Source organism: Populus nigra, chromosome 1 (genome assembly GCF_951802175.1).
Source record: "Populus nigra chromosome 1, ddPopNigr1.1, whole genome shotgun sequence".
Taxonomy (NCBI): Eukaryota; Viridiplantae; Streptophyta; class Magnoliopsida; order Malpighiales; family Salicaceae; genus Populus; species Populus nigra.
This window is the reverse complement of record NC_084852.1, coordinates 25,682,914-25,707,120: the sequence shown is the minus strand read 5'-3', so window position 1 is coordinate 25,707,120 and position 24,207 is coordinate 25,682,914. Positions and strand designations below refer to the sequence as shown.

The window sequence follows — 24,207 nt, the reverse complement described above, 5'->3', positions numbered from 1 at the left end:
CTTAGCAATTCATGATGATCAGATTGGCACCTTTCAAAAGCTCATTCGAAGTTCTAGACATCCAAATGACATGAGGTTATTTGCAAATGGAAGAGAAATATCTCATATACAGCTTTATTTCCATGAAATTAGATGTTTACATCCCAACTTTTTCATGAAAGTTCCTAACATCTTGTCATTGATCAAGTTGGCAACTTCAAACACATGAATGTGCAACTACATATCTACAAATTGAGCAAAGTTAGATTCAAATGAAAGGTGTATATCCTCTCTACTAAATTCAGGTGGTCCCAAATAACGATGATATCATAATTGCTCCAACAAAGCCTTGAAAGTAGACCATCTAGTCAGTTCTGACAGTTTTAGTTGATCGAGTTGGCAATTTTAAGCGCTTGAATGTGAAGTTACAAACCTCCAAATTGAACAGGGTTATATTCAAATGGAAGGTATGCATCCTCTCTACCAACTTTAAATGGTCACAGGCAATAATGACGTCAGAATTGCTTTAAAAAAACTTTAAAAGTGAGCAACTCAGTCATCCCTAACAGTGCAACAATCTTACAAAAATCGAGTTGATTTTATGTGTTTACACATAAAGGCTTCTTATTGAGTCCTTATCAGGAGTTCACAACACTCCTTTCAAGATAAGAGGTGATAAATGAATTCAAGACCTCCCAAAACCCTATAAATACCCCCCCAAACATGTTCACTAGGGGTAGAAAAAAATAGAAAAGAGAAAAGAAAAGAAGAAAGGATAAGAATATATAAGAAAAATGAGAGTAATAACAATAAGAATTATAAGTTTAGAGGTCCAAGAGTAAAAACCAAGTTTTTCTTAAACTTTGTAAGCTTGTGTGATGCAAAACTTTCCAAAGAAAAGCCAAAAGAGAATAACTTGTTCTAGGTATAAATTGCAAACCTAAAAATAGATCCTTTGTGGCTTACTTTTGTTGTTTTTGTTTATATTTATGTTTAGAAGCATAAAAAGAGGTTTGAATGCTTAATAAGCAATGTTGCATTCACCTCTTTATTGCTTATCTAGTTATTTTAAAGTCTGTGGTTTTTTTTTTAATGTTTTTAATGTATTAAAGTTTCTGTTTAAGCCTTTTTTTTCTTTTGATATATATGTATATGAATGTTGTTTAAAGTTTTGGTTTAGTTTAAGTTATACATGTTAATGCAAGGGTATTTATCCTTAGTATATTGAGCATGTTCATGCATAAAAATAGGTTTAGAAAACCAATTTTGAACCTATATTGCATGAAAATGTAGGCTCTTTTAAGTTGTTATTTTCTAGATTTGGTATTTCATGCTTCATTTTGATTGTTTGATGTTTTTTTATTGGTTTTTAGATTCAAACATGTTTATGTATGACACTATATCTTCTTGGGATAAAAAAGACATGCTTTAGAAGCGAAAAATGATATTTTCTGGCTTGACAGAAGCTGCCTTTGCTAGAAAACTTTTGGGCTTTCTGGGCATGTTTTTCATATTCTTGGAAAGAACATCACCTTACCCTCTAGATTTGGACCACATTTGGTCCATTTCTTAGGAAGAACATAATTTTTTTTGTGTTTGATCTGTTTTGTTCAATAATTTCTGAGTTTTTGTGTTTTTTGGGTGTTTAATCTATTTTTTGCTTTGGTTTTGTTTTGGGTTTTTTCCTTGTCAAACAAAGATTTTTGTGTCGGTTTATGGTTGAACAAAAAATTTCAGGTCAATCCGGTTATGTCCACCCAGTAAAAAAAAAACTATTTCTTGTTTTTTCTTTCATATGGCCAAAAATTCAAAAAAAAAATTGAGTAATTATTTTAAAATTCTAAAATACTTTTACATGGATTTAATAACAAGTTTGTAAAATTTCTAAGGATTTTGGCTTACATTTCAAAAATATCAAAACTATTTTTTTTTTAATATATGAGATTATGAACTTACATTTTCAAAAATATAGTTTGTTTTAATTTTTTTTATATTGACATTAAAACAGTTAAGTTTGTTACCTCAAAAGATAAAAACCTCCTTATTGGAGAAGACTTTTCTTCAACTTTAAATAGACCAACAGTTAAAAAAAACAATATTTTCTTAGTTTTTATCAAATAATTAAACAATACATCATACCCTAAATAGGATATATTAAGGGTGTCAATACTTTTCCTTTATGTAATCATCCTGTTTACCCTAGACCAGTTAGGGTAACCAGTGACCGAAATACTAGGTGATGATTCTCGTTTTTTTTTCTTTTACTAATAAAAGATAAGAATTCCTTGTCTTTTCCTTCCATATCATTCTCAACTATCCTGATTTAGGAGGATGATCGTCGCGACGTTGTATATTTGCGACGTTGCTTTTTGTGATTTTTGAAGTTTAGCTTTTTTTTTCAATTTCATCCCTGAATATTTTTATTCCATTTGATTTTTATATTCAATTTAATCCCCCTACTTTTGATTTCTCATTTTCTACGTTTTATTTATTTATATTTATTTTTTATTTTGTCTCTTACCAATTTATTGTAATTGTTTTCTTAATCCAATTTTGATCCTTATTCTTTTGATTGTTATTTTCTTATCATTTTCTTGATTTGTCTTTTTTTCCCCTCAACATCTTATTTCATTTAGGTTTCTTATCCAATTTTAATCCTCATTCTTTCAATTTAGCCCCTAATTATTTTTTTATTTTGTTTTTATTCCATATTTGGTCCATATTGTTTGAGTTTTAAATTGTTTTACGGTTGGAAATTTTACTTTATCATTTTTTTATGATTGCATTCCTATATAGTAATCTTTATCTTATAACCCGAGCTTGATTATGTTCGATCTTTTTGGGGGTTGTTTATTAAAAATTGTTTTTTTTTATATAAATTCATCATTTGATATTTGGTTATTAGACCTTTGACTTCATTGTTTGTTCCATTTTTTTTTTGTTGAGATATCTTAATCTTGTATCTTGGGTAACAAGTTAATCTGAGCTAACCGAAGTTAACTCAAATTTGTTTTTTCCTGTATTTTTTGTGAGCTTGGTTTTTTTCAATTTTATCCTTTGGCATTATATTATTGGCCCTTGAGTTTTGTGATTTTTTTCATTTTTCTTTCTATTGGGTTATCCTAAGTGCAGATTAGTCAAGTTAATCCGAGTTAGTTTTTCAAAAACAAATTTATTTAAATTAGGTTTTCTTTGCTAAGTCTTTCTTTTGGAAGTTTATTATGTTAATCCCAATCTCATGTTATGGGTAACGGGTTAGTTGAGTTAACCTTAATTAACTCAAGTTTTTTTTCCCTCGCCTTTGTTTTATGACATTGAATTTTTTTCTTAATTTTATCATTTTACATTAAATTATTGGCCCTTGATCTTTGTCAATTTTACCTTTTCTTTCTATTAGGTTATCTTGAGAGCGGGTAAGTAAATTTAACCCGGTTAGCTCCATTTTTTATGTTATTTTATTGAACTTTGTTCTTTTTTTACTAGGTCCTTCTTTAGAAATTCTATTTCTTTTTATCTCAATCTCATATCGTGAGTCATGGATTAGTCAAGTAACCCGGGTAAAATGAATAAATAAAAAAGCGATTGCTAAAATTATATAAAAATATTAAAAAAAGGAAAAAAAAACTTGTATCAAACCAGGTTAACCCACCAAATTTACGACTTGGGACATGAGATCGGGATAACCCTAGAGGAAGGAAATGAAAAATAAAAATAAAAGATGATTCAGAATTAATCTAATGTTGAAGAATCAAACTAAAATAAAATTATTAGAAAAAAGGGTTTAAGAAAATGACAAACTGATTCAAAATAATTCTTCAAACTTATGACCTCAATCATCAGAATGAGATTATCTTATAAAAGACAAATTAAAAAAAAATGGCTCAAGAATCTCAATAAACTAAATGTTAAGAGATGAAATTAGAAAAAAAACATTAATCTAAAAGAACATAAAAAATAAAAAAGACTATTGAAAAATCCAACTTAACCAAACGGGTTGACCCGTGAACCTTGTAACTCGATGCCTAAGACGGGTTGAGTCCTAAAAAATAAGGGAAGAAATGACCTGGCTTGACGGGGTCAAAATCTTGGGTTGATCAATGACACAATGAGTTGGGGGAACATCAAGTTAAAGGTCCTTGAGTTTTTACTCTATTATTATTATTATTATTATCAAAATAATACCCTTTTTACTTTTTAGCTAAATAAAAAATGAAGTGATTAGCGCGTGCGTGTGCGTGTGTGTATATATATAGGGTGTGAGTTTTTTACTGTAATATTAGACACAAATTACCATGAATTGCTACAGTAAAATTATTATTTCACCCTTTAGTCAAAGAAATGGAAGCCTTTATGTTGGGGTCAATTTGGTCTTTTTCAATGACCTATTGATTATTAAAATATTATTAGAGGGTATATGCATCTTTCCGAAAATTTTTAAATAGAAAAATAATTTATTTACCCCAAAATAAAAAAAATAAGTAGAACTGTTGAATAATTAATTTTATATTAAAAAAAATTGTTGACGCGTACTCATCACACATCAGTGCATGAGAGGTGTTTGTGCCATTTCGATGGCACGTGCGGTGTCTTTGAGTGGCCAAACCTGCATTTCCACCATGTTTTCTTCCTCCTAGTGTGGCACGTGAAGGTGGTTGATGGACAGTTTGTCACCAATGGTCATTTATTCCCCCCCCCCTTTTTCTCTCTCTATTCAAAAAAGTACATGTTTATCCTTTTTATTTGTACTATTTCAATTTCATTCTTTATTCTTTTGATTTCTGATTTTTATTCTTAGTATTTTCATAAAAGTGTTGCTTGTTTCAATTTAGTCATTTAATTACAATTTATCATATATTATTTTTACCAATTCAATCCTTATTATTTTGATTTCTAGTTTTTTTTAATTGATCCTTTCGTTAAAGTTTTATTAGTTTTCAATTTCATCCTCCAACCAAAGTTTATAGTGTATTATTTTCAATTTGACCCTCATTCTTTTTTATTTGTTTTTCTTTATATTAAAGTTATTTTTCTTTTCAATTTAACTCTCTAATTAAAAAAATTTCATTGCCTTGTATTTATTTTTTATTTTGATTTTCACCCTTATATATATATATATATATTAGATGTTTTTGTGTAATTATTTTGATTTGCTCAGGATTGGGCTTTGTGATTTTTTTTTGTATTTCTTCTAATCTAATGATCCAGGTCACATGTTTGAAAAGTTAATGCGATTTGACATTTTTTTTATCTCATTTTCTTTTCTAATTTCATCATTCTATATTATTTTTTAAAAAATTGGTTTTGTAGTTATTCTCAGTTTCTTTTCTATCGGTTTATCTTAGCCTCATGATTTAGATCATATTTTTTGCAAGCCTTTTTTGAATAGAGGGTTTTTTTTAAAAAAAAAATTATTGTGTATTTAATTTTTGAAGATATTTGATGCATCTATAATTTTTTTTGTTCTTTTTATTGATGAAATTTATTTTAAAAAATAAAAAATACTTATTTTTAGATAATATTTCTAACATGTTCGATCTTGCATAATATTTTTTTTCTTTTATTTTAGTCAATCAGTTTCATCTGTATGTCTATTTCTATTATATTTTGTTGATTTTAATAAATAAATTCAGTAAACACAACCGAATAAATGTTTTATTTTTCAGGATCAAATATCTTAACCTATATCTATTTCTTATTTTTTTTCAGTTTCGCTTTTAATTATTGTTAATGAATTTTATTTATTTATTTATATAAATAATTATTTATTTATTTAATTAGATGCTTGCATAGCCTTTTGAATTATACTTTGAATTATTTTATGTAATAAAACACACAAAAATAACTTTCCATATCCAATTTTTTTAAAACAAATATATACTCGCAACAAAGCACAAGAAAATAACTATTGTGTGTCTTTAGTCTTCAAATTATCCGGGTTGCAGGATGGATAGATTAAAATGCCATCATTTATATATAACCAGTTAGATTTTGAATAAAAAATTACTAGATTGACTTGCTAAATTTTATAATTACAAATAAAAAATTACTAGGTGGACTTGTCAAACAGAGCTAAATTTTGTAATTACAAATGTTTGTCGTCTAGGCTTAAAATTTCCAAATAACAAAACTCTATAATTCAAGCCTAGTGCCCCCATAACTTGTTCATATCTCGATGCCACAAACAATATACACTAAAAAAAATAAATTTGTGAAGGATTCAAGTCTTCGTAACCTTATTTTAAAGGAAAAAGATTATTTTATTTTTTAGTGAAAAGATATTTTAATATAGATCACACCTGCATTAATACGAATAAAAATAAATTATTACATATCACTTCGTCTTATTTTCGGACACAAACTTCTATCATCTGCACATGCTTTGTGGACAATTTCTATGCTTCCTGTTACGCTACTTCTCATGGTACCAGGTGGGGTTTGGAATCAGACCACATCTTAGATGCTGACTCTATCACCCAATACTACAGAAATGGTGCAAAAACAGTGACAGACCTTTATATATTTGCGTTTGATGTGCAGAAAGCAAGCTAGAAAAGCCAAAAGTGACCACTTTTTTTCTTTCTTGATCAAATCACCAATGGCAACATTCCATTGCCTGAGTTCTAGCTATTACCATTACAAGAATTGCAATACTGGTTTTGTGGACTTTAGATTCAAAAGAAGCAGCTATGTTGTCAGGTGTGAAAGGGCAAGTTGTTGTAATCAAGGTTCTTCATGTGTAGAGAGGGATGAGAAGAGGAGGCTCAGGATCTTGATTGCTGGTGGGGGTATAGGGGGGTTGGTTTTGGCTTTAGCAGCAAAACATAGAGGATATGACGTGAAGGTGTTTGAGAAGGATTTGAGTGCAGTAAGAGGGGAGGGTAGGCACAGGGGTCCTATTCAATTATTGAGTAGTGCTTTGGCAGTTTTGCAGGTTATTGATGGGAATGTTGCAAAGCAAATTATGGACGCTGGCTGTGTTACTGGTGACCGCATCAATGGCGTTGCAGATGGCGTCTCAGGTAAATGGTATGTAAATGTTGATCCCTCTACAGATTTTGGTTAAATCTTATTGAATTTTGATATCTTGTTAAGGCAGTATTAGCTCATGGATGCTAATGGTTATGGAAGTAAATGAGATTTTCCTTCATTGCTTGAAAATTTGCATCACTGTGCTTTGATTGGGAAAGTTGACATGTGATAAGTGGGCTGATGCACAACAAATATTCAAAATTTTCTTGGTCAGTTTTACAACTAGATCAGCGGAAAATTAATCATTTGTAATCGATTTAAGATTAAGTTTTGCAGGTTTATTAAATTTAATCTCTTGAATCATGCTATGAAGAGAGGACTCCCTGTTACCTCTGTTATATGTAGAATGGCATTGCAAGACATTTTACTCAACGGTGTTGGTTTAGACATAGTAAGAAACAAATCTAAAGTTGTTGACTTCATGCAAGATTCTAACAAGGTATGATCATGAATTAAAATCTCAATTTCTGCATGAACAAGCACAGATACTGATCCCTGGCATCTTTTGGTCAATCACAGGTTACAGTGATCCTTGAGGATGGACAGCATTATGATGGTGATGTTTTAGTTGGGGCAGATGGCATATGGTCAAAAGTAGGCTTCTCCTCTTCCTTAAATTTCTCTCTTTGATTTACACTCTAACATTAATTGTATATGTGTTGCCGATAATGTAGGTTCGGTCAAAACTTTTTGGGCAGGAGGATGCAAAATATTCAGATTATACATGCTATAGTGGACTTGCAAACTTTGTCCCACCTTATGTTGACTCTATTGGGTACGTGAATTGGTCTCATCACGTCGACGATATTAGATTTTGATATAGTTTTAGATAATCTTTTAGTTTGACATGTGTATGAATATCGGGACTGTTTGTGATGGTGTCTGGTTTGAAGGTATCGGGTGTTCTTAGGATTGAACCAGTACTTTGTTGCTTCAGATGTTGGAAATGGAAAGATGCAATGGTATGCTTTCCACAAAGAGCCTCCTAATAACACAGATCCTCCAAGAGGCAAATCTCTGAACTGCGCGTGTGTATGCTTGCAATAAAAATGATTCCTTTGACATGCTTGGCTTCAACCGAAAAATTAAAGTCTTTGAATGCTGCAGGAAAGAAGAAGAGACTGCTAAATTTGTTTGGACACTGGTGTAAGGAAGTAGTTGAACTAATATCAGAAACACAAGAGGATATGATTCTACGAAGGGACATTTATGATAGAGACATGATCCACACCTGGGGGATTGGAAGGGTGACTCTGCTAGGCGATGCTGCTCATCCGATGCAACCAAATCTGGGGCAAGGGGGTTGCATGGCAATTGAGGTATGTTCATTCACGACCAGGCTCCATCCCTTGATATTTCAGTATCCTAAGAAGCAATACCTTATTGATTAGTAATCGAGACCTATGAATAACGAATAGGTTTTTCAAAGATATGCTATATGAGTTCTCATAGGCTCAATCGTTTTGGCAAATCACGTATGCAGGACTGCTACCAACTTATTCTCGAGCTCGATAAGTTTGTCAAGAGTGGCTTAGATTTTCAACAGTCAAACGAAATTTCCACCATGCTTCGAAGGTAAGGTTTAGAGCCACAAAACTGAATTTCCCAGGATTCATGAGAATAATACCAACCACTTGATGAGGTTTCCGAACTTCAGAGCTGCCAAAATCATATGGAAACACATTTAATGCAACAAATCATTACTATATGTCACTTAGCTTGCTAGCATCAGCGGAAATCAAATTAATAGACATTAAATATTGATCATTCAAGTACACTTGATTTTTAGGAAAAAAGTTGGATGAGTTTTCTTATCAAAAGAAATGGAGCATGTTGCAATCTGATTGTTATGGCTTCATCATGCACAGGTACGAGAAGAAAAGAATGTTCCGCGTTAGTACAGTGCATGCAGCCAGCCGAATGGCATCGAAAGCGCTCACCGCTTACCGACCTTACATGGAATTTGGATCTGGCTCCTTGTCTGTAAGTTCTTACGACACTGTTTGTCCTATGATCTCAAATTGTGCGTTTCTCTACCCACGTTCATTTGTTATCAGTTTATGCTGTCACAGTATATATCATCTCCAAAGATAACCAAGCCCTCAGTTCTTGTGGTACGTGCTTTTCTACAAATTTTCATGCCGCAATTCATGATTTGGATGATGGCTGGCCATGGGTAAGAGAGATCTCTTTTACATTTATTGATACTCTTATACATGTCCAATGTCGCAAAACTTTTTGAAACAACCTCATTTCTGTTCTTGCAGATTTTGGTGAAAGAGGAACAGAAGAATTTGAACTCATGCTACCTTCAATGGCCTCACCTATGTTTTGAAATTAGTCCAGTTCTTAGAAAATGCCTACTTCCTGTGATGGGATTTCAGGTTAAGCAGGAGCAGTAATAACAAGAACATCAGAAATGTCATAATCACAGCACATAGAAGCAGCCATTTATGATCAATATTTACCTCCTAGACCATTTTCTCGGCCTCTTCACAGCCCCTTTCCTCCACTGTCCCTCCCACACTTTCCTGAACCATACTCACCTCAGCTGCCTTCTTCGATGGCCTGACAACGTTCCTCTTTGAGGACCTACTCTTCTGTTTTCAGGTTTTTTATCACTACTATTAATCAACACTCTTTCCTCCCTTTCCTCAACTTCCATCCTCTTTTCACACTCCACCACCATCACTAGCTCCTCTGTTATTCTTCTGCGGTGTCTCTACGGGAGAAATCTTCTTTATTCTGTTCAAGAAATCAACTGCACTTCATTTCTTCTCCGATGGATTGCCTCAGTTTCTTCTTTTCAGTTTTGGGAGTCTTAGGCTTATCAGATGCACCAACTTTTGTGCCAGGGCTTGCATTTTGCTTGTTGCTTGGAGGACTAGAACCTTTAGCAAGTGCTTGATTAGGCTAGATTCCTATGGTGTTTAAAGCATGAGATCTCAAGTTATGAGTACTCTTTAAAAATACACCACTAACAGTTTGACAAATCAAACCCTAAGATTTAATGGAAATAACACTAGCAGTTTGACAGATCGTATTAACTGATAAACATCATCTATAAACCAGAACCGTAACATGCGAGGAATGCTGAAATCTATCAAGAAAATAACACTAATAGTCCACTTGCATGGTCGCAATTAACACCATGATCAAATGAGTCCTTTACGCAAGAGAGTGCACCTTCCAGAATTTTAGAATTCAGAAACATGAGCTTACACTTAAACACCTACACTCCAACATTAGCCTGCAACAATGCAATTACATCCTGGAAAAGGATCACCCCCCATCACCTTCATTATTATCCACATTATGATCACTCTGGCATATACTTGATAGCTTGTTGATCATCCCCCATCTCTTGGATTAAAACCATGCAATTACATCCTGGAAAAGGATCATCCCCAGTTTGCAGACTACCATAAACTGTGACTGTCTGTATTGTTTGAATGGTTGACGTAGAGGAAAACATGACCATTGAAAGCTCACCGTCATTACAAGTCACTAAAAAGTTTTTAAGTGTCTAAAAACATTAAATTGGACACTCAATTGCAATCTGATGATTCTTGCATCAACAACATCAAACTTGGCAGTTCACCTGTAAGCAATAAGAGCTCTATTTTCCAAAATCCTGATATGTTTTCCTACGAGGCATATATGATAAAGTGCTGCTGGCAAACTCGTAAGGATGTATGGGGTCCGTCCTTTTCAGTAGTACGAATGGCATCATACAACCGAAATTCAAAATTGGGTTCCAAAATTGAGACATAGCCAACAAAGTGATAAAAAGAATTTCAGGATATTTCTACAGATTTGCATAACAAGAGATGGGAAATGAAATCAAGAATCATTTTCCTTTTGGATATATGAATTCCAAAATCCTTGTTATTCAGTAACGAACAAGTGCAACTTTCTATCCTCAAATTATTTCACGTGCCAAGTTGCTCTTCATTCTAACCATGGGCTCAGGACACTTTGTAACAAAGTCAAACCTGCATTGATTTGAGGCGTTACAAAATAAAGATAAGCCAAATGAAGCAAGCTCCCTAGGAGATAAACATTGAGGAGAGGAACCCTTGAAAGTAATAACTCAAAGAAAGCATCAAAGAACCTTCAAATTACATTAAGATCAAGCTTAAAATAAGTCTCCATCCCAGAAGAATAAAATTCCCTTGTACACCTCCTCTCTAAAGGCCACAAGCCATTCCAAACTCTATGATAAAGTGGTCTTCCCCTGAACACCTTGGTTGAGCCAAGACACTCTACAATAACATCAGCTACAACTGGGGATAAAGCCATTGTTCTAGCCACCATGTACCCAGTTGAGGGGTGGACTACCCCGGAAGCCCCACCAATAGCCATCACACTTTGAGGGATTTTTGGTAGAGGCCCCCCCCCATCGGAATTGAAGCTTTCTCGTCCTCGATAACATTCTTCACTTTGATTCCTAAATGCCTTAATCTTGCTACCATCCTACTATTAACCTCCATGTCAGATAATGCCGGCCTACTAACCAGGCAAGCCTCCTCTAAAAATACCGAGTTTGAATCAAATGGCATACAAAAATGTCCCCCCCCCCCCCCCCCCCACCCCCTCAAAGTATTTTTTATATTAAAAAATTAATATAATAGGTTAATTTTCTTTGTTAATTATTAATTGATTTAAAATCTTTTTTTTTCATTACGGTCTCTGCCTCTCTCTTTTCTATAATTTTTTTTTCAAATCGTAAGCTATTAATTAGTTAAGCAAGTAACCTCTTATACTTTATGCTTTAAAAAAAATTCCTTCATCTTTTCTATTTGTTTCATTATCTAATTTTAGCTTTATTTCTTTATAATTAGTTATAATGGATATGAATTAAAATGAGTTTTGATGAATTGATAAGTATTTTGCTATGAATTTCATATGAAAAATTATAATGATGAATTTACTAGTGATAAAAATGAAGTACATGACAACTTAAAAAATTAAGGATATAAGAGATAAATTAAAAAAAAACATTTAATATTTATGTTTAATCCACTTGTACAAAACAACAAGTCAGCAAAAACAACATCAATTTGTGACAATCTTTTTAAGCTATGATTTTAGATGTTATGTACCATATGTCAGCATATAATTGTTGCCAAAAACTTTCCTAATCCTTGGAAGATTTAGAAATAGATAAATGAAAGTTTGTTGTATATATTGAAAAAGATATTTTTAATGAGATTCAAAATAAAATCATTATGAAGCAGTTTTAAAATATAAAATCTCGAAGAGAACAATCATAATGTAAGTTTTTTTTATTTTAAAAGTATTTTTAAATTAATTTTACTTGACTTGAGTTGGTACATATATTTCAAATTAATTTCTTTATATAACACATGTTTGTATAACATATAATATCAAATATTTATTAGTAATCTATCCCCTTATGTAATAAGGTTCATTTTCTAGATGGAAATCTCTCCAATCCATAAGAACTATTTTATCCAAGTCAAATGGATGACCATCCACTTCAGCTAAAATTCCATAAGCAATCTGATATCCATGGTTTCTTGGCTTTTCATACTCATTGAAAGTAATAGCATGACCACTTGCATCAACAACTAAGCTAGCCTTTAGCTCAGTCCCATCGACTTAGATTCCTCGTGCTCCACATTCCCAACCTTAGACTTTATGAAATCTAACTCCATTCGAAACACAATTCTCTCACAACTTTGTCTTCAATTCCTTCCGACCAACACGACCATAAGGATGGTCTAGATACCTCGTCTTGTGCTCATCAATATAATGACAAGTTATAGGCCATGTTTTGTCCAAACAATCTACAAACCTCAGGCTCTCAAACTCATCAGCCCAAACACCATAGTTATTAAGCCATATAGAAAGTGGTGAAGGATCAACACAACATACCTCAATTCCATTGTTGGACACTTGCTCGGCTAGTGCAGGCCAGCTGATCAAGTCCCAATAATGATCACATCAAAGCTGCGGGACTTATGATCAGTAAGATCAAACTATGAGAGGTGTGTTAGCGTGAGCTATTAAAGAGTTATAGAAAGTATAGGAACCTGTTAGGTAAAGGAAATCCTACACGTCAGGGGACAACCTTAATTTCCGCATAAGAGATTGTGTTGTATAGAATAACTTCAACAATGTTTTTCTTTATATATAATTTATTTTACTCTGTTCTGGAAAGGAAGAATAAAACAGAATGACCTTCTAAGGTTAACATGGTATCAGAACAGGTTCTTAAAACCTCTGCTCAACCCACCCAATAATCAGAAGAGAACTCAAACCGGCTGGATTTCATGGCTGAATCAACTGACTTGACACAACAAATCAACCCCCAGACCGAATCAATTCTTACTAGCCTAACAACCAAGATAACAGAAGTCCTTTCCAGATCCTAGACCTCACCACACTCACCACCAGTTGATTCTTCGACAACTCTAATCAGCATCAAGTTGGATGACTCTAATTTTGCCTTATGGTCCTAAGTTATAGAGATGTATATCTCTAGCAAAGACAAGTTAGGATATATCAATGGAGACTCTCTTCAGCCTCCAGAAGTAGATCTATCATTCAGGAGATGGCAAACTGAAAATGCCATAGTAAAAAAATGGTTGATTAATTCAATGGACCCTTCCCTAATCACTAATTTCATTCGCTTCCCAACTACAAAACAGGTTTGGGATTTTGCTGCTATAACCTATTTTGATGGGACAGATACATCTCAAGTTTATGACCTCCACCGTCGGGTGACTCGCATGAAACAAGCTGGCGGATCCATTGAAAAATACTACAATGATCTTCAAGGCTTATGGTGAGAAATTGATTTTCGGCGTCCTAACCCAGTGGAATGTGCTGGTGACATTCAGAAATATAACTCAATCCTATAAGAAGATCGAGTTTATACCTTCCTTGATGGATTAGATGACCAGCTTGATAAGACTCGAAGTGATATGCTCCAACTAAAGCCATTCCCCATGGTTGAGCAGGCCTACGCTCATGTCAAACAGATGGTAATGACATCAAGTACAGAGATTGCTCCTGGTATGGTTATGACATCCAAAGGGACCAAGGCAGGCTATTATCATACACCACTAAAAACAGGATTTCTCTATCTAAGCAATGGAAAGGCAAATCCATCCTTCAAAACTAAGGTTTCATCAGATGGAATGAAATGCACTCACTGTGGCAACACCAAACACACTCGTAAAACCTGCTTCAAATTGCATGGATATTCATATTGATGGCATGATCTTCAAGCATGAAAGAAACAAGAGACTCCTATTATTGATGGCAGCACAAGGACAGTTGTGGTGGTCACAAAAAGAACCATCACTATCCCTCACCTTCCAAGTAGACAACACACATAATCCAGGTAACAGCAGTAATGCACTCTAGAGCTCTACTCACAATGATGATAACAAATGGATTCTTGACTCTAGAGCTACAGATCACATGACATTTGACTCTAATAATTTCTCTCAAACAATCCCGCCAAGACGAAGTCATATTGCTACTGTTAATGGGGTCACTTGTCCGGTTATAGGGGATGGAACTGTGATCCTATCTCCTTCTTTATCATTATCTCATACGTTACTTGTTCCTTCTCTTTCCCATAAAACTAATGTCTATAAGCCAAGTTACCGATGAACTCAAATGTATGGTATTAATATACTCTACTTTTTTGTCTCCCTCAATATATTCTCACAAAGGAGATAATTAGGCATGGTACTAAGAGAAAGGGAATTATAATATGTGGATGACCTGAGTCTAGGCAGAGCCAATCACATGCACTATGCGGTTAATAACAATGAAAGGCAGATTCGATTGTGGCACCATCGCTTAGGACATCCTTCAATTGGTTGTTTGAAACACTTATTTTCATATTTATTTTCCAATGCAATGCACTCAGATTTTATGTGTAATACTTTTATTTTAGCCAAAAGCCATAGGTCTACGTCCTGTGAGCATGAATAAAAGTGCAATTCCTTTTGTGTTAATACACTCCGATATGTGGGGACCTTTCTTGGTAACTACGTCCTTTGGTCATCGTTGGTTTATGACCTTTATTGATAACTGCACTTTAATGACATAGTTGTATTTATTGAAACACAAAAATGAAGTATTTGGTGTGTTCAAATCCTTTCATATCATGGTTCAGACACAATTTTCTACTAAGATTCAAACCCATCGGTCTGACAATAGAGGGGAATATGTTAATCAACAATTTCAAGCTTACTTTCAGACTCATGGCCTTCTCCATGAGACCTCGTGTTCCTAGACACCATAACAAAAAGGTATTGCTGAAAGGAAGAACAGGTACATATTAAAGACTACACGTGCTTCACTAATCGGGGCACATATGCCTAGACACTATTGGGGTGATGTTATTGTTATGGCCGTGTATTTATTGAATCGTATGCCAACAAAAGTTTTAACATTTCAAGCTCCATTGAAGGTTCTACCCGACGATGTTCCATTACCCACTATGTTCATGATTTCTCCTTGTATTTTTGGTTGTGTTGTATTTGTGCACTTCCATAAGAATCAAAGAACTAAGTTGGACCCATGCGCAGTCCGGTGCTTATTTTTAGGATATGATGTACATAAAAAAAGGTATTACTAGCTTGATCCTACCACCAAGCACACCTACATTATCATGGATGTCATGTTTCTAGAGTTTGACACCTTCTTTTCCTCACCGGCATCCAGTTCCACTCTTCAGGGGGAGCTCCAAGATAAAGAGCAGAATTGGTTGGACAATCAGCAACACCTACTAGGTGGTAAAAGGTTGGATGTTGAAGACAGTCCAAACAGTCCAGCACCGATGAAGGATGGAAATAATAGAATTGAACCGAATGATCAGAACGTTTTAAAAGTTAATATGAATCCAAGAGTTGATCTCGTATCATAGGCAAATACAGAATCTACAAATGAAGTTCCCCACCTCCTAATATCTAACCCCGACAACCCTTCTTCCGAGAGTATTCCTGAGGTAAGCTCTCCTACCACACCTTTACACACTAATGCCATGGATACATCTACTGGTTATACTCTACCTTTCAGGAACAATAGGGGCAAGCCACCAAACAGATACTCTCTAAGCATAAAAGACAGACGATCCAAGTACCCAATAACCAACTATGTGTCTACTCAAAGGCTATCCGAACCTTTCAGAACATTCATATATACACTTTTCTCGTGTACTATTCCCAGCAGCGTTGAAGAAGCCTTGATAGACCCAAACTGGACTAACGCTATAAGGGAAGAATTGGAGGCCTTACAGAAAAATAAAACATTGGCACTGGTAGCACTACTTAAAGGAAAGAAGACATTGGGGTATAAATGGATTTTCTCCATAAAATACAAGGCGGATGGGTCCATCGATCGACACAAGGCAAGGCTGGTGGCCAAGGGGTATACACAGACATATGGAATAGACTATCAGGAAACTTTCTCACCGGTAGCTAAACTAAACACTGTTAGAGTGTTGCTTTCTCTTGCAGCAAATTTAGATTGGCCACTACACCAACTTGACGTAAAAAATGCCTTCCTCCATAGTGATCTCAAGGAGGAGGTTTATGTGGACATTTTGTTGGGATATATGTCTTCCTTAAAGGAAAAGATGGCATGCAAACTACAATGAGCATTGTACGGATTAAAACAATTACCTCGTGCATAGTTTGGTCGGTTTTATTTGGCTATGAGGAAATATGGCTTTCAACAAAGCAATTCAGATCATACACTCTTTCTAAAACATCGATTGGGAAAGGTGACAGCTCTAATAGTCTATGTAGATGATATGATTGTTACAGGGGATGATGTGGAAGAAATATCTAAACTCCAAGAGCAACTGGCAACCGAATTTGAAATGAAGAATCTAAGAAGGCTGAAGTATTTTCTTGGGATTGAAGTAGCCAGGTCAAGACAAGGCATATTTCTTTCTCAAAGGAAATGTGTACTAGACTTACTATCAGAGGTAAGATTGCTGGAGTGTAAACACTCCTATTATTCAAAATCATAAACTTGGCGAATATACAGATCAGGTGCCAGCGAACAAAGAAAGGTATCAACGGCTAGTTGGTAAGCTTATCTATTTATCTCATACTCGCCCAAATATTGCCTACGCGGTGAGTGTAGTAAGTCAGTTCATGCACCGTCCTAGTGAAGACCATATGGATGTTATAACTTGGATTCTACGTCACCTAAAGTCCTTTCTTGGAAAAGAACTTATGTTCTCAAAAAATAATCAGTTGAATGTTGATGGTTACACAAACATTGACTTTGCAGGAAATGTGTTTGACAGGAAATCCACATCAGGCTATTTTGACATTTGTAGGAGGCAACCTCGTCACATGGAGAAGCAAGAAGCAAAAAGTAGTGGCATTATTCAGCGTTGAAGCTGAATTTTGAGGGATGGCTAAGGGTCTGTGTGAACTTCTTTAGCTCAAAAGGTTGCTCACGAAGATTAGCTTTACTCCTAGCTCTGAAATGAACTTGTTTTGTGATAACAAGGTAGCCATTGACATCTCCCATAATATTGTCCAGCATGACAGCACCAAGCACGTTGAGGTGGATCGGCATTTTATCAAGTAGAACCTTGACAAAAGAATTATTCAGTTCCCATTTCTCAAATCAAAAGATTAGCTGGCAGATATATTCACGAAGGCAGTGTACACAAGGAACTTCTACGACTCACTTGACAAGTTGGGCATAAAAGATATATATACACCAACTTGAGGGGGGGTGTTGGCGTGAGCTACTAAAATAAAGGAGTTGGAGAAAGTATAGGAATTTGTTAGGTAAAAGAAATCCTACACGTCAAGGGACAACCTTAATTTCCGCATAAGAGATTGTGTTGTATAGAATAACTTCAACAATATTTTTCTTTATATATAACTGATTGTACTCTGTTCTAGAAAGGATGAATAAAAAAGAATGACCTTTTAAGGTTAACAAGGTGATCAAAGTCCAACAAGTGTGGTTTCTGTAAGTTTTAAAGATATATATATATATATATATATATATATATATATATATATATATATATATATATATATATAAAGAGTATAATAGAGGTGTAAGTTTATGGATATGCAGCAAATAGAAAGAAGAAATAAATAAGAGTAGGTAAAAGAATGCAAACGGGAAATTCAATTTTATTATGCAACAAGCTTATATTATATAGAAACTGAAAAATAACTTAGAGACCGAGAATTAAGCCATGAACAATAACATGTTTCAACAAATTAACCACTTTCTAAAAACTAGGACAAACTAAAAACAAAATAGATGCATAAAACAATTTATGATTCTTAGACACGTTGCAGTCCTAAAAACAATCAACTAACATTCCTCCATGTTTTAGGAGCTGTAAACTCTGAGTTTTTGCCTAAGAGGTTCAAACTTGTTTGCTAGCAAAGGTTTTGTAAAAATGTATGCGAGCTGATCTTCAGATCTACAATAAATATGGCTCGCTTCTCCTTCCTTCTGCATTTCTCTTAAAAAGAAAAAATTGATCTTGAAATGCTTGGTTTTTCCATGAAAAACTGGATTGTGGGAGATTGCAATTGTTGTCTGATTGTCCACAAACACCTCTGTATCATTTAGTTACGTCAAATGTAAATCATAAAACAACTTCCTTAGCTGCAATGCTTGATTCACTTCTATTGTAGCACCAACAAATTCAGCCTCTATAATAGATTGTGCTACAATCTCTTACTTCTTAGAACTTTATGAGAAAATTCCTGATCCTAGGCTAAAATAGTACGCAGATGTACTCTTCATGTCATCCACGGATCCACCCCAATCACTGTCAGAAAATCCCAGCAATTTAAAGTTTTGACACTTCTTGAATTTTACATCAAAGTCAATAACTCCTTTGATGTATCTAATGACTCTTTTTATAGCTTTAAGATGCATTACACTAGCACAATGCATGTAACGAGAGAGAATGCTTACAACAAAAAGAATATTTGGCCTGGTTGTTGTTAGGTACATTAGGCAACCAATCATGCTTCTGAAATAGCCTTCTTCAACTTTGTCTGTGTCGTCCTCCTTCCTTAAGCTCTCCTTTGGATTCATTGGAGTAGCCATTGCCTTACAGTCCTCCATATGAAACTTCTTAAGAATTTTCTTGACATATTTCTTTTGACAGATGAAAACTTTATTTTCTAACTATTTAATCTCCATTCCCTGAAAGTATGCCATTAGTCCAAGGTCTGTCATTTTAAAAAAATTCAACATTTCCCTTTTGAACTCTTCGACAAGCTTGGCATTTCCTCCTGTGATTAAGAGATCATCAACGTAAAGAGAGACTATAAATAGATTATCTCCTTTACATTTCACATAAAGAGTAGCCTCTTACATGCTTTTCTGAAATCCTAGGCTTGACATATGCTTATCTATCTTGTTATACCATGCTCTAGCCATATAGAGTCTTCTTGAGCAAGTAGACCTTCTCCTTTTCACCTTGTTCCATGAATCCCTCGGGCTGTTAAACATAGATTTCCTCCTGTAAAATACCATTCAAAAAAGCAGATTTTACATCTAGTTGAAACACCTTCCACCTATTTTGAGATGTTATAGCTAGCACAGGCCGAATAGTATCTAATCTAGCAACAGGGGCAAATGTATCCAAGTAATCAACTCCAAAGACTTGAGCATATCCCTTGATAACAAGCCAGGCTTTGTGCTTGTTGATGGATCCATCTGCATTGAGCTTGGTTCTAAACACCCATTTTACTTCAATAATTTTTCTATCCTTTAACCTGTTAACTAGCACCCAAGTCTTGTTTTTTTATCATTGACAGCTCCTCCTCCATTGCCTTCTGCTATTTTTTGTCTTTAATAACTTCTTCATAACCAGCAGGTTCATAAATGGCCACATTGCATCTCTGATAGTTATCATGGAACAGTCTTGTTTCATGTATTGGCAAGTCATCTTCCAATTCTTTTTGCCACTATTCTGATGCTTTCTCTTCTCTTGTTTGGAAGGAAAGACTTGATTTTTGCTTGCTCGTGGATGTGTTTTTTGTTTGTTCCCAATTCCACTTCTCTTCTTCATTGAACAACACATCTCTACTAACAATTATCTTTCTTGTTTGAGGTTGATAAACCTTATATGCCTTTAAGGAAGAGCTATACCCAATAAAGATGATTGGTTTTGATTTTTTATCAAGTTTATCTTGCTTGGCCTATGGAATGTGAGAGAAACACAAGCAACCAAACACTCTAAGGAAATTGAGTAAAGGTTTATAGTCATATCATGCCTTAAATGGAGTTTTATCCTTCAATGCCTTGGTGGGTAATATGTTCTGCAAGAAAACAGTAGTATTAGCTGCTTCAGCCCAAAAATATTTGGGCAACTCCTTGTCATATAGCATGCATCTGGCCATCTCCATTATGTATCTATTTCTCCTTTCACTTACTCCATTTTGATGAGGAGTGTAGAGAGCAGTAAGCTGGTGTTCTATGCCATCTTCTTCACAAAACATATTAAATTCTGCTAAAGTGTACTCCTTTCCATTATCTGACCTTACAGCTTGAATTTTGCAGCCACTTTGATTTTCCATCATTTTTCTTGAACTTCCAGAAAACTCAATCTACTTCTGGCTTGAATTTCAAGAAAAAAAATCCAACACATTCTTAAAAAATCATCAATAAAAAAATGTAATATCTAATACCTGCTAATGATTCAGTTCTTTGAGGACTCAATATATCTATGTGGATTAGCTGTAACTTGTGAGTGGCTCTTCAGGATGACTTTGGGAATGGTCTCAGATTTTGTTTACCGTATTGACAAGCATGATAATTTGGTAAGTGATCTTTAAAGGTTGGTAAGCCAATTATGAGTTCCCTTTCCTACATAAGTAACATCCTTTGTAAGTGACAATGACCAAGTCGCTTGTGCCATATCTCGATATTGCAAGCTTTTGTGGAGAATGCAGCAAGTTCTTCTTTGATGGGATCAAAAGAAAAACTTTTTCCTTTCATTCTCACTTTGAGAATCTCCTCACTATTGACATCTAGTATGTGACAAAAACTATCTTCAAAGATCACTTTAAAGTCCTTTTCAATCAATTGGCCTATGCTCAATAAATTTTGATTAATTTCTGGTGCGTAGAGAACATCAGAAATTGTTTTTGTGACTGCAGTGCTGGTTATGGTGATTGTCCCTCTCCCTTTGACAGAAATGTAATCACCATTGCCAATTTTGACTTTAGTAATGTCAATTGGCCTCAAATCTCTGAAGAGTTTCTTGTCATTTTTCATGTGGTTAGTATAACCACTGTCAATTAACCAACTTTCTGTCGAACTACTACTTGCAAAGTAGGATGCTACAAAAAGCTAATCTTCATCCTCTTGTTTTGCAACTTGGGCGTCAACTTTCTGTTGCTGAGCTTTTCCCTTACAAATTACTGCTTCATGTCCCATTTGATTGCATTTTGAACATTTTGCATCAGGTCTCCTCCAACATTTGAATGGAGGGTGACCTTTCTTTTTACAGCGATGGCAAGGAGGGTATTTACCCTTGAAGCTTCCTTTTTTGCTGATGTTGTTATTCAAAACATGAGCAAAAGAATTTCCCTCTTGGCCTTTCTTCTATTTCCTTTTGTTTTTGTAAGCTCCGTAATGTTTTGCAAATAAGGCTCCTTCAGTGTTGACCTTTTGCCTCATATGTCATCTCTACTCTTATGCTTGTAAGGAATTAAGTTATTCCACCAACAAAATTTTTGACAGATCCTTGGTATTTTCCAAGGTAGTAACTGTCGCTTCATACCTTTCAGGTATTGTGACAAGGATTTTTTCTACAATCCTTGAATCACTAAATTCAGACCCGAGTAGCTTGACTTTATTTGCAATTCCAAGAAGTTTATCTGAATACTCTTTAATTGTTTCATATTCCTTCATCTTTTACAACTCAAAATCCCTTGTCAAATTTAAAACCTACATTCCTCTTATCCTTTCGTCTCCTGCATATTCTTCCTTGAGGTAATCCCATATAGACTTGGTTGTCTTACGAGACATTATTCTTGTGAAGATTGTTGATGACACCACAACAAACAAGCATGCTTTGGCCTTCGACTTCTTCGTCTTCATCTCTTTATGAGTTTTGATTTGTGTCATGGTGGGATTGTTTGAAAGCACAGGAACATCATAGTCTTCTTCCATTGCTCCCCAAAGATCCAAAGCTTCCAAATATGTCTCCATGTGTACTGCCCAAATCTGGTAGTTGTCTCCATTGAACACCGACGAAGCAATTAAGGAGAAACTTGTTTCGGCTTTCATGATACGTCAAGCTCACACACAGATCCCTTAAGAAAATAGCTCTGATACTAATTTGTAAGTTTTAAAGATAAAAAAAAGAGAGAGTATAACAGAGGTGTAAGTTTATGGATATACAGCAAATAGAAAGAAGGAAGAAATAAGAGTACGTAAAAGAATGCAAACGGGGAATTTAATTTTATTATGCAACAAGCTTATATTATATAGAAACTGAAAAATAACTTAGAGGCCGAGAATTAAGCCATGAACAACAACATGTTTCAGCAAACTAACCACTTCCTAAAGACTAAGCCAAACTAAAAACAGAATAAAAGCATAAAACAATTTATGATACTTTTTGATATTTAGACACGTTGCAGTCCTAAAAACAATCAACTAACAGTTTCGATAAAGGTTTGATCAGCTTGTCACACCGGACATCGCAGCGACCTTAAAAATTATTGAATCTTTGGAAAGAACGAATTTCTGGCATCCTGTTTTTTAATGGTGAATGGTCTTTGTTTAAGGAGTCGCCACCTAGTATTACGGTTACTAGGAACCCTAACTGGTCAACAGAGATTCTATGGTCCGAGACTGGTTACGTAAAAGAAAAGATATTATCACCCCTTAAACGTTCTGCCTAAGGCAGACTGCATTGCTAATCTTTGTCATTAATTGCTAACATTTTTGTTGTTTTATACTATGATTGTTTGAGTGTAATATTCCTGACTCTGGCGCCAGTGAATATTCAACTACGGATATTTCCAACTCTGGCGCTAGTAAATATTACGTAGGTATTAGAATAAATAAATTTAAATCATCATTTTTTATATTTTTGACTCTGGTGTCAGTGAATAAACAAATAAAAATCAATTTATTTTTTACTCATACGCATTATTTTTATTTTTTATGTAGCTAAATAAAAACAAAATAAAATAAAATAAAATAAATTTACATTAGTATTTTTATTCTTGACTCTGGCGTCAGTGAATATACCAAATAAATTTATTTTATTTTATCTTAAGTTTTTTTTTTTGCACGCATATTTTTTATATAACCAAATAAAATACAATGAAATAAATTTGAATTGGTATTTTTATTCTGACTATGGCGTCAATATATAAATAAAAAAATAATAAATTTATTTTTATATTTTTTTTACCTACACAATTTTTATTATATATTTTTTTATATTTTATATTTTTTTATTTTTGGGCGGGGCCCAGCTCAGCCCACATGGGCTGGGCTGAGCCCGGCTGGGCAAATTAAAACTGAAAAGCGAGAGAAGATGAAAAGAAATTTACCTGTGGGCTGCTGCTCCTGAAGATGAAGATGTGATGAAAGATTCGTCGACTAAGCTCCTTTCTTTTCCCTTCTCCTTTGTTCTTGCTTTTCTCTGATTGGTTTCTTCCTGCCTGTCCCCGTTCTGTGTTTATTTCATTCTCCTGTGGCCTTCTGTATAGTCTAGGATTCAGCCGCGCCCCCTCTATCTTTTTTTTATAACTGTTTTTTTTTTAATTTTTTGTAGGTTTTTATTAATGGTTTTCTTCTAGGTTTTTTTTTTATCTTCTAGGGTTTTTCTCAAATCATCCTTTTTTTTCTGGGGTTTTTCGCGTGTGAGAAACCAAGTTTTATAGTATTAGAGTCCTTTCGCGTGTGAGAAACCAAGTTTTAATCAAACTCATTCTCTTATTTGAAGTTTGAATTTGATTAAGAATCAAATTTGAAAGCGGATAACTATCATTATCTTAAAGACAAGGATTATCTCAAAGATAAAGATTATCTTGAAGATAGGGATTATCTTGAAGATAAAGATAGAATGACAAAAACACATTGTAGTCCTTAATTTTCATGGAAGTTTGACAAATCACACTTTTCATTGAAATAAATCTCTAATCTTTTAATTTTTCATTTTAAACCCTGTAAAAATTA

At 34.3% G+C, this 24,207-nt stretch overlaps 1 protein-coding gene and 1 pseudogene across 3 annotated transcripts; one reads left to right on the top strand and one right to left on the bottom strand.

Annotated features, from left to right (window-relative positions):
- Positions 1-6,316: 6,316 nt before the first annotated feature.
- LOC133698035 (zeaxanthin epoxidase, chloroplastic-like) lies at positions 6,317-9,982 on the top strand. Of its 3 annotated transcripts, none has more exons than XM_062120907.1 (10): positions 6,317-7,005; positions 7,285-7,447; positions 7,528-7,602; positions 7,683-7,783; positions 7,902-8,017; positions 8,116-8,327; positions 8,492-8,583; positions 8,877-8,991; positions 9,066-9,184; positions 9,276-9,982. In XM_062120907.1, the coding sequence occupies exons 1-10, from the start codon at positions 6,509-6,511 to the stop codon at positions 9,283-9,285; spliced, it is 1,500 nt and encodes a 499-aa protein (XP_061976891.1). In that variant the 5' UTR covers positions 6,317-6,508; the 3' UTR covers positions 9,286-9,982. The 3 variants fall into 3 exon arrangements, with proteins under 3 accessions (XP_061976891.1, XP_061976907.1, XP_061976900.1); XM_062120916.1 differs by having other exon boundaries at positions 6,318-7,005; positions 9,081-9,184; XM_062120923.1 differs by lacking the exon at positions 9,276-9,982 and having other exon boundaries at positions 9,081-9,188.
- A 948-nt stretch (positions 9,983-10,930) lies between these two features.
- LOC133680768 (capsanthin/capsorubin synthase, chromoplastic-like) lies at positions 10,931-13,987 on the bottom strand (annotated as a pseudogene).
- Positions 13,988-24,207: the final 10,220 nt, after the last annotated feature.

Coding starts and splice junctions, on each gene's coding strand:
- LOC133698035 (XM_062120907.1), top strand. CDS start 6,509: ATGTGCAGAAAGCAAGCTAGAAAAGCCAAAAGTGACCACTTTTTTTCT. Junction 7,006..7,284: donor GATGGCGTCTCAGGTAAATG/GTATGTAAATGT, acceptor TAAGTTTTGCAG/GTTTATTAAATTTAATCTCT. Junction 8,018..8,115: donor TAACACAGATCCTCCAAGAG/GCAAATCTCTGA, acceptor TGAATGCTGCAG/GAAAGAAGAAGAGACTGCTA.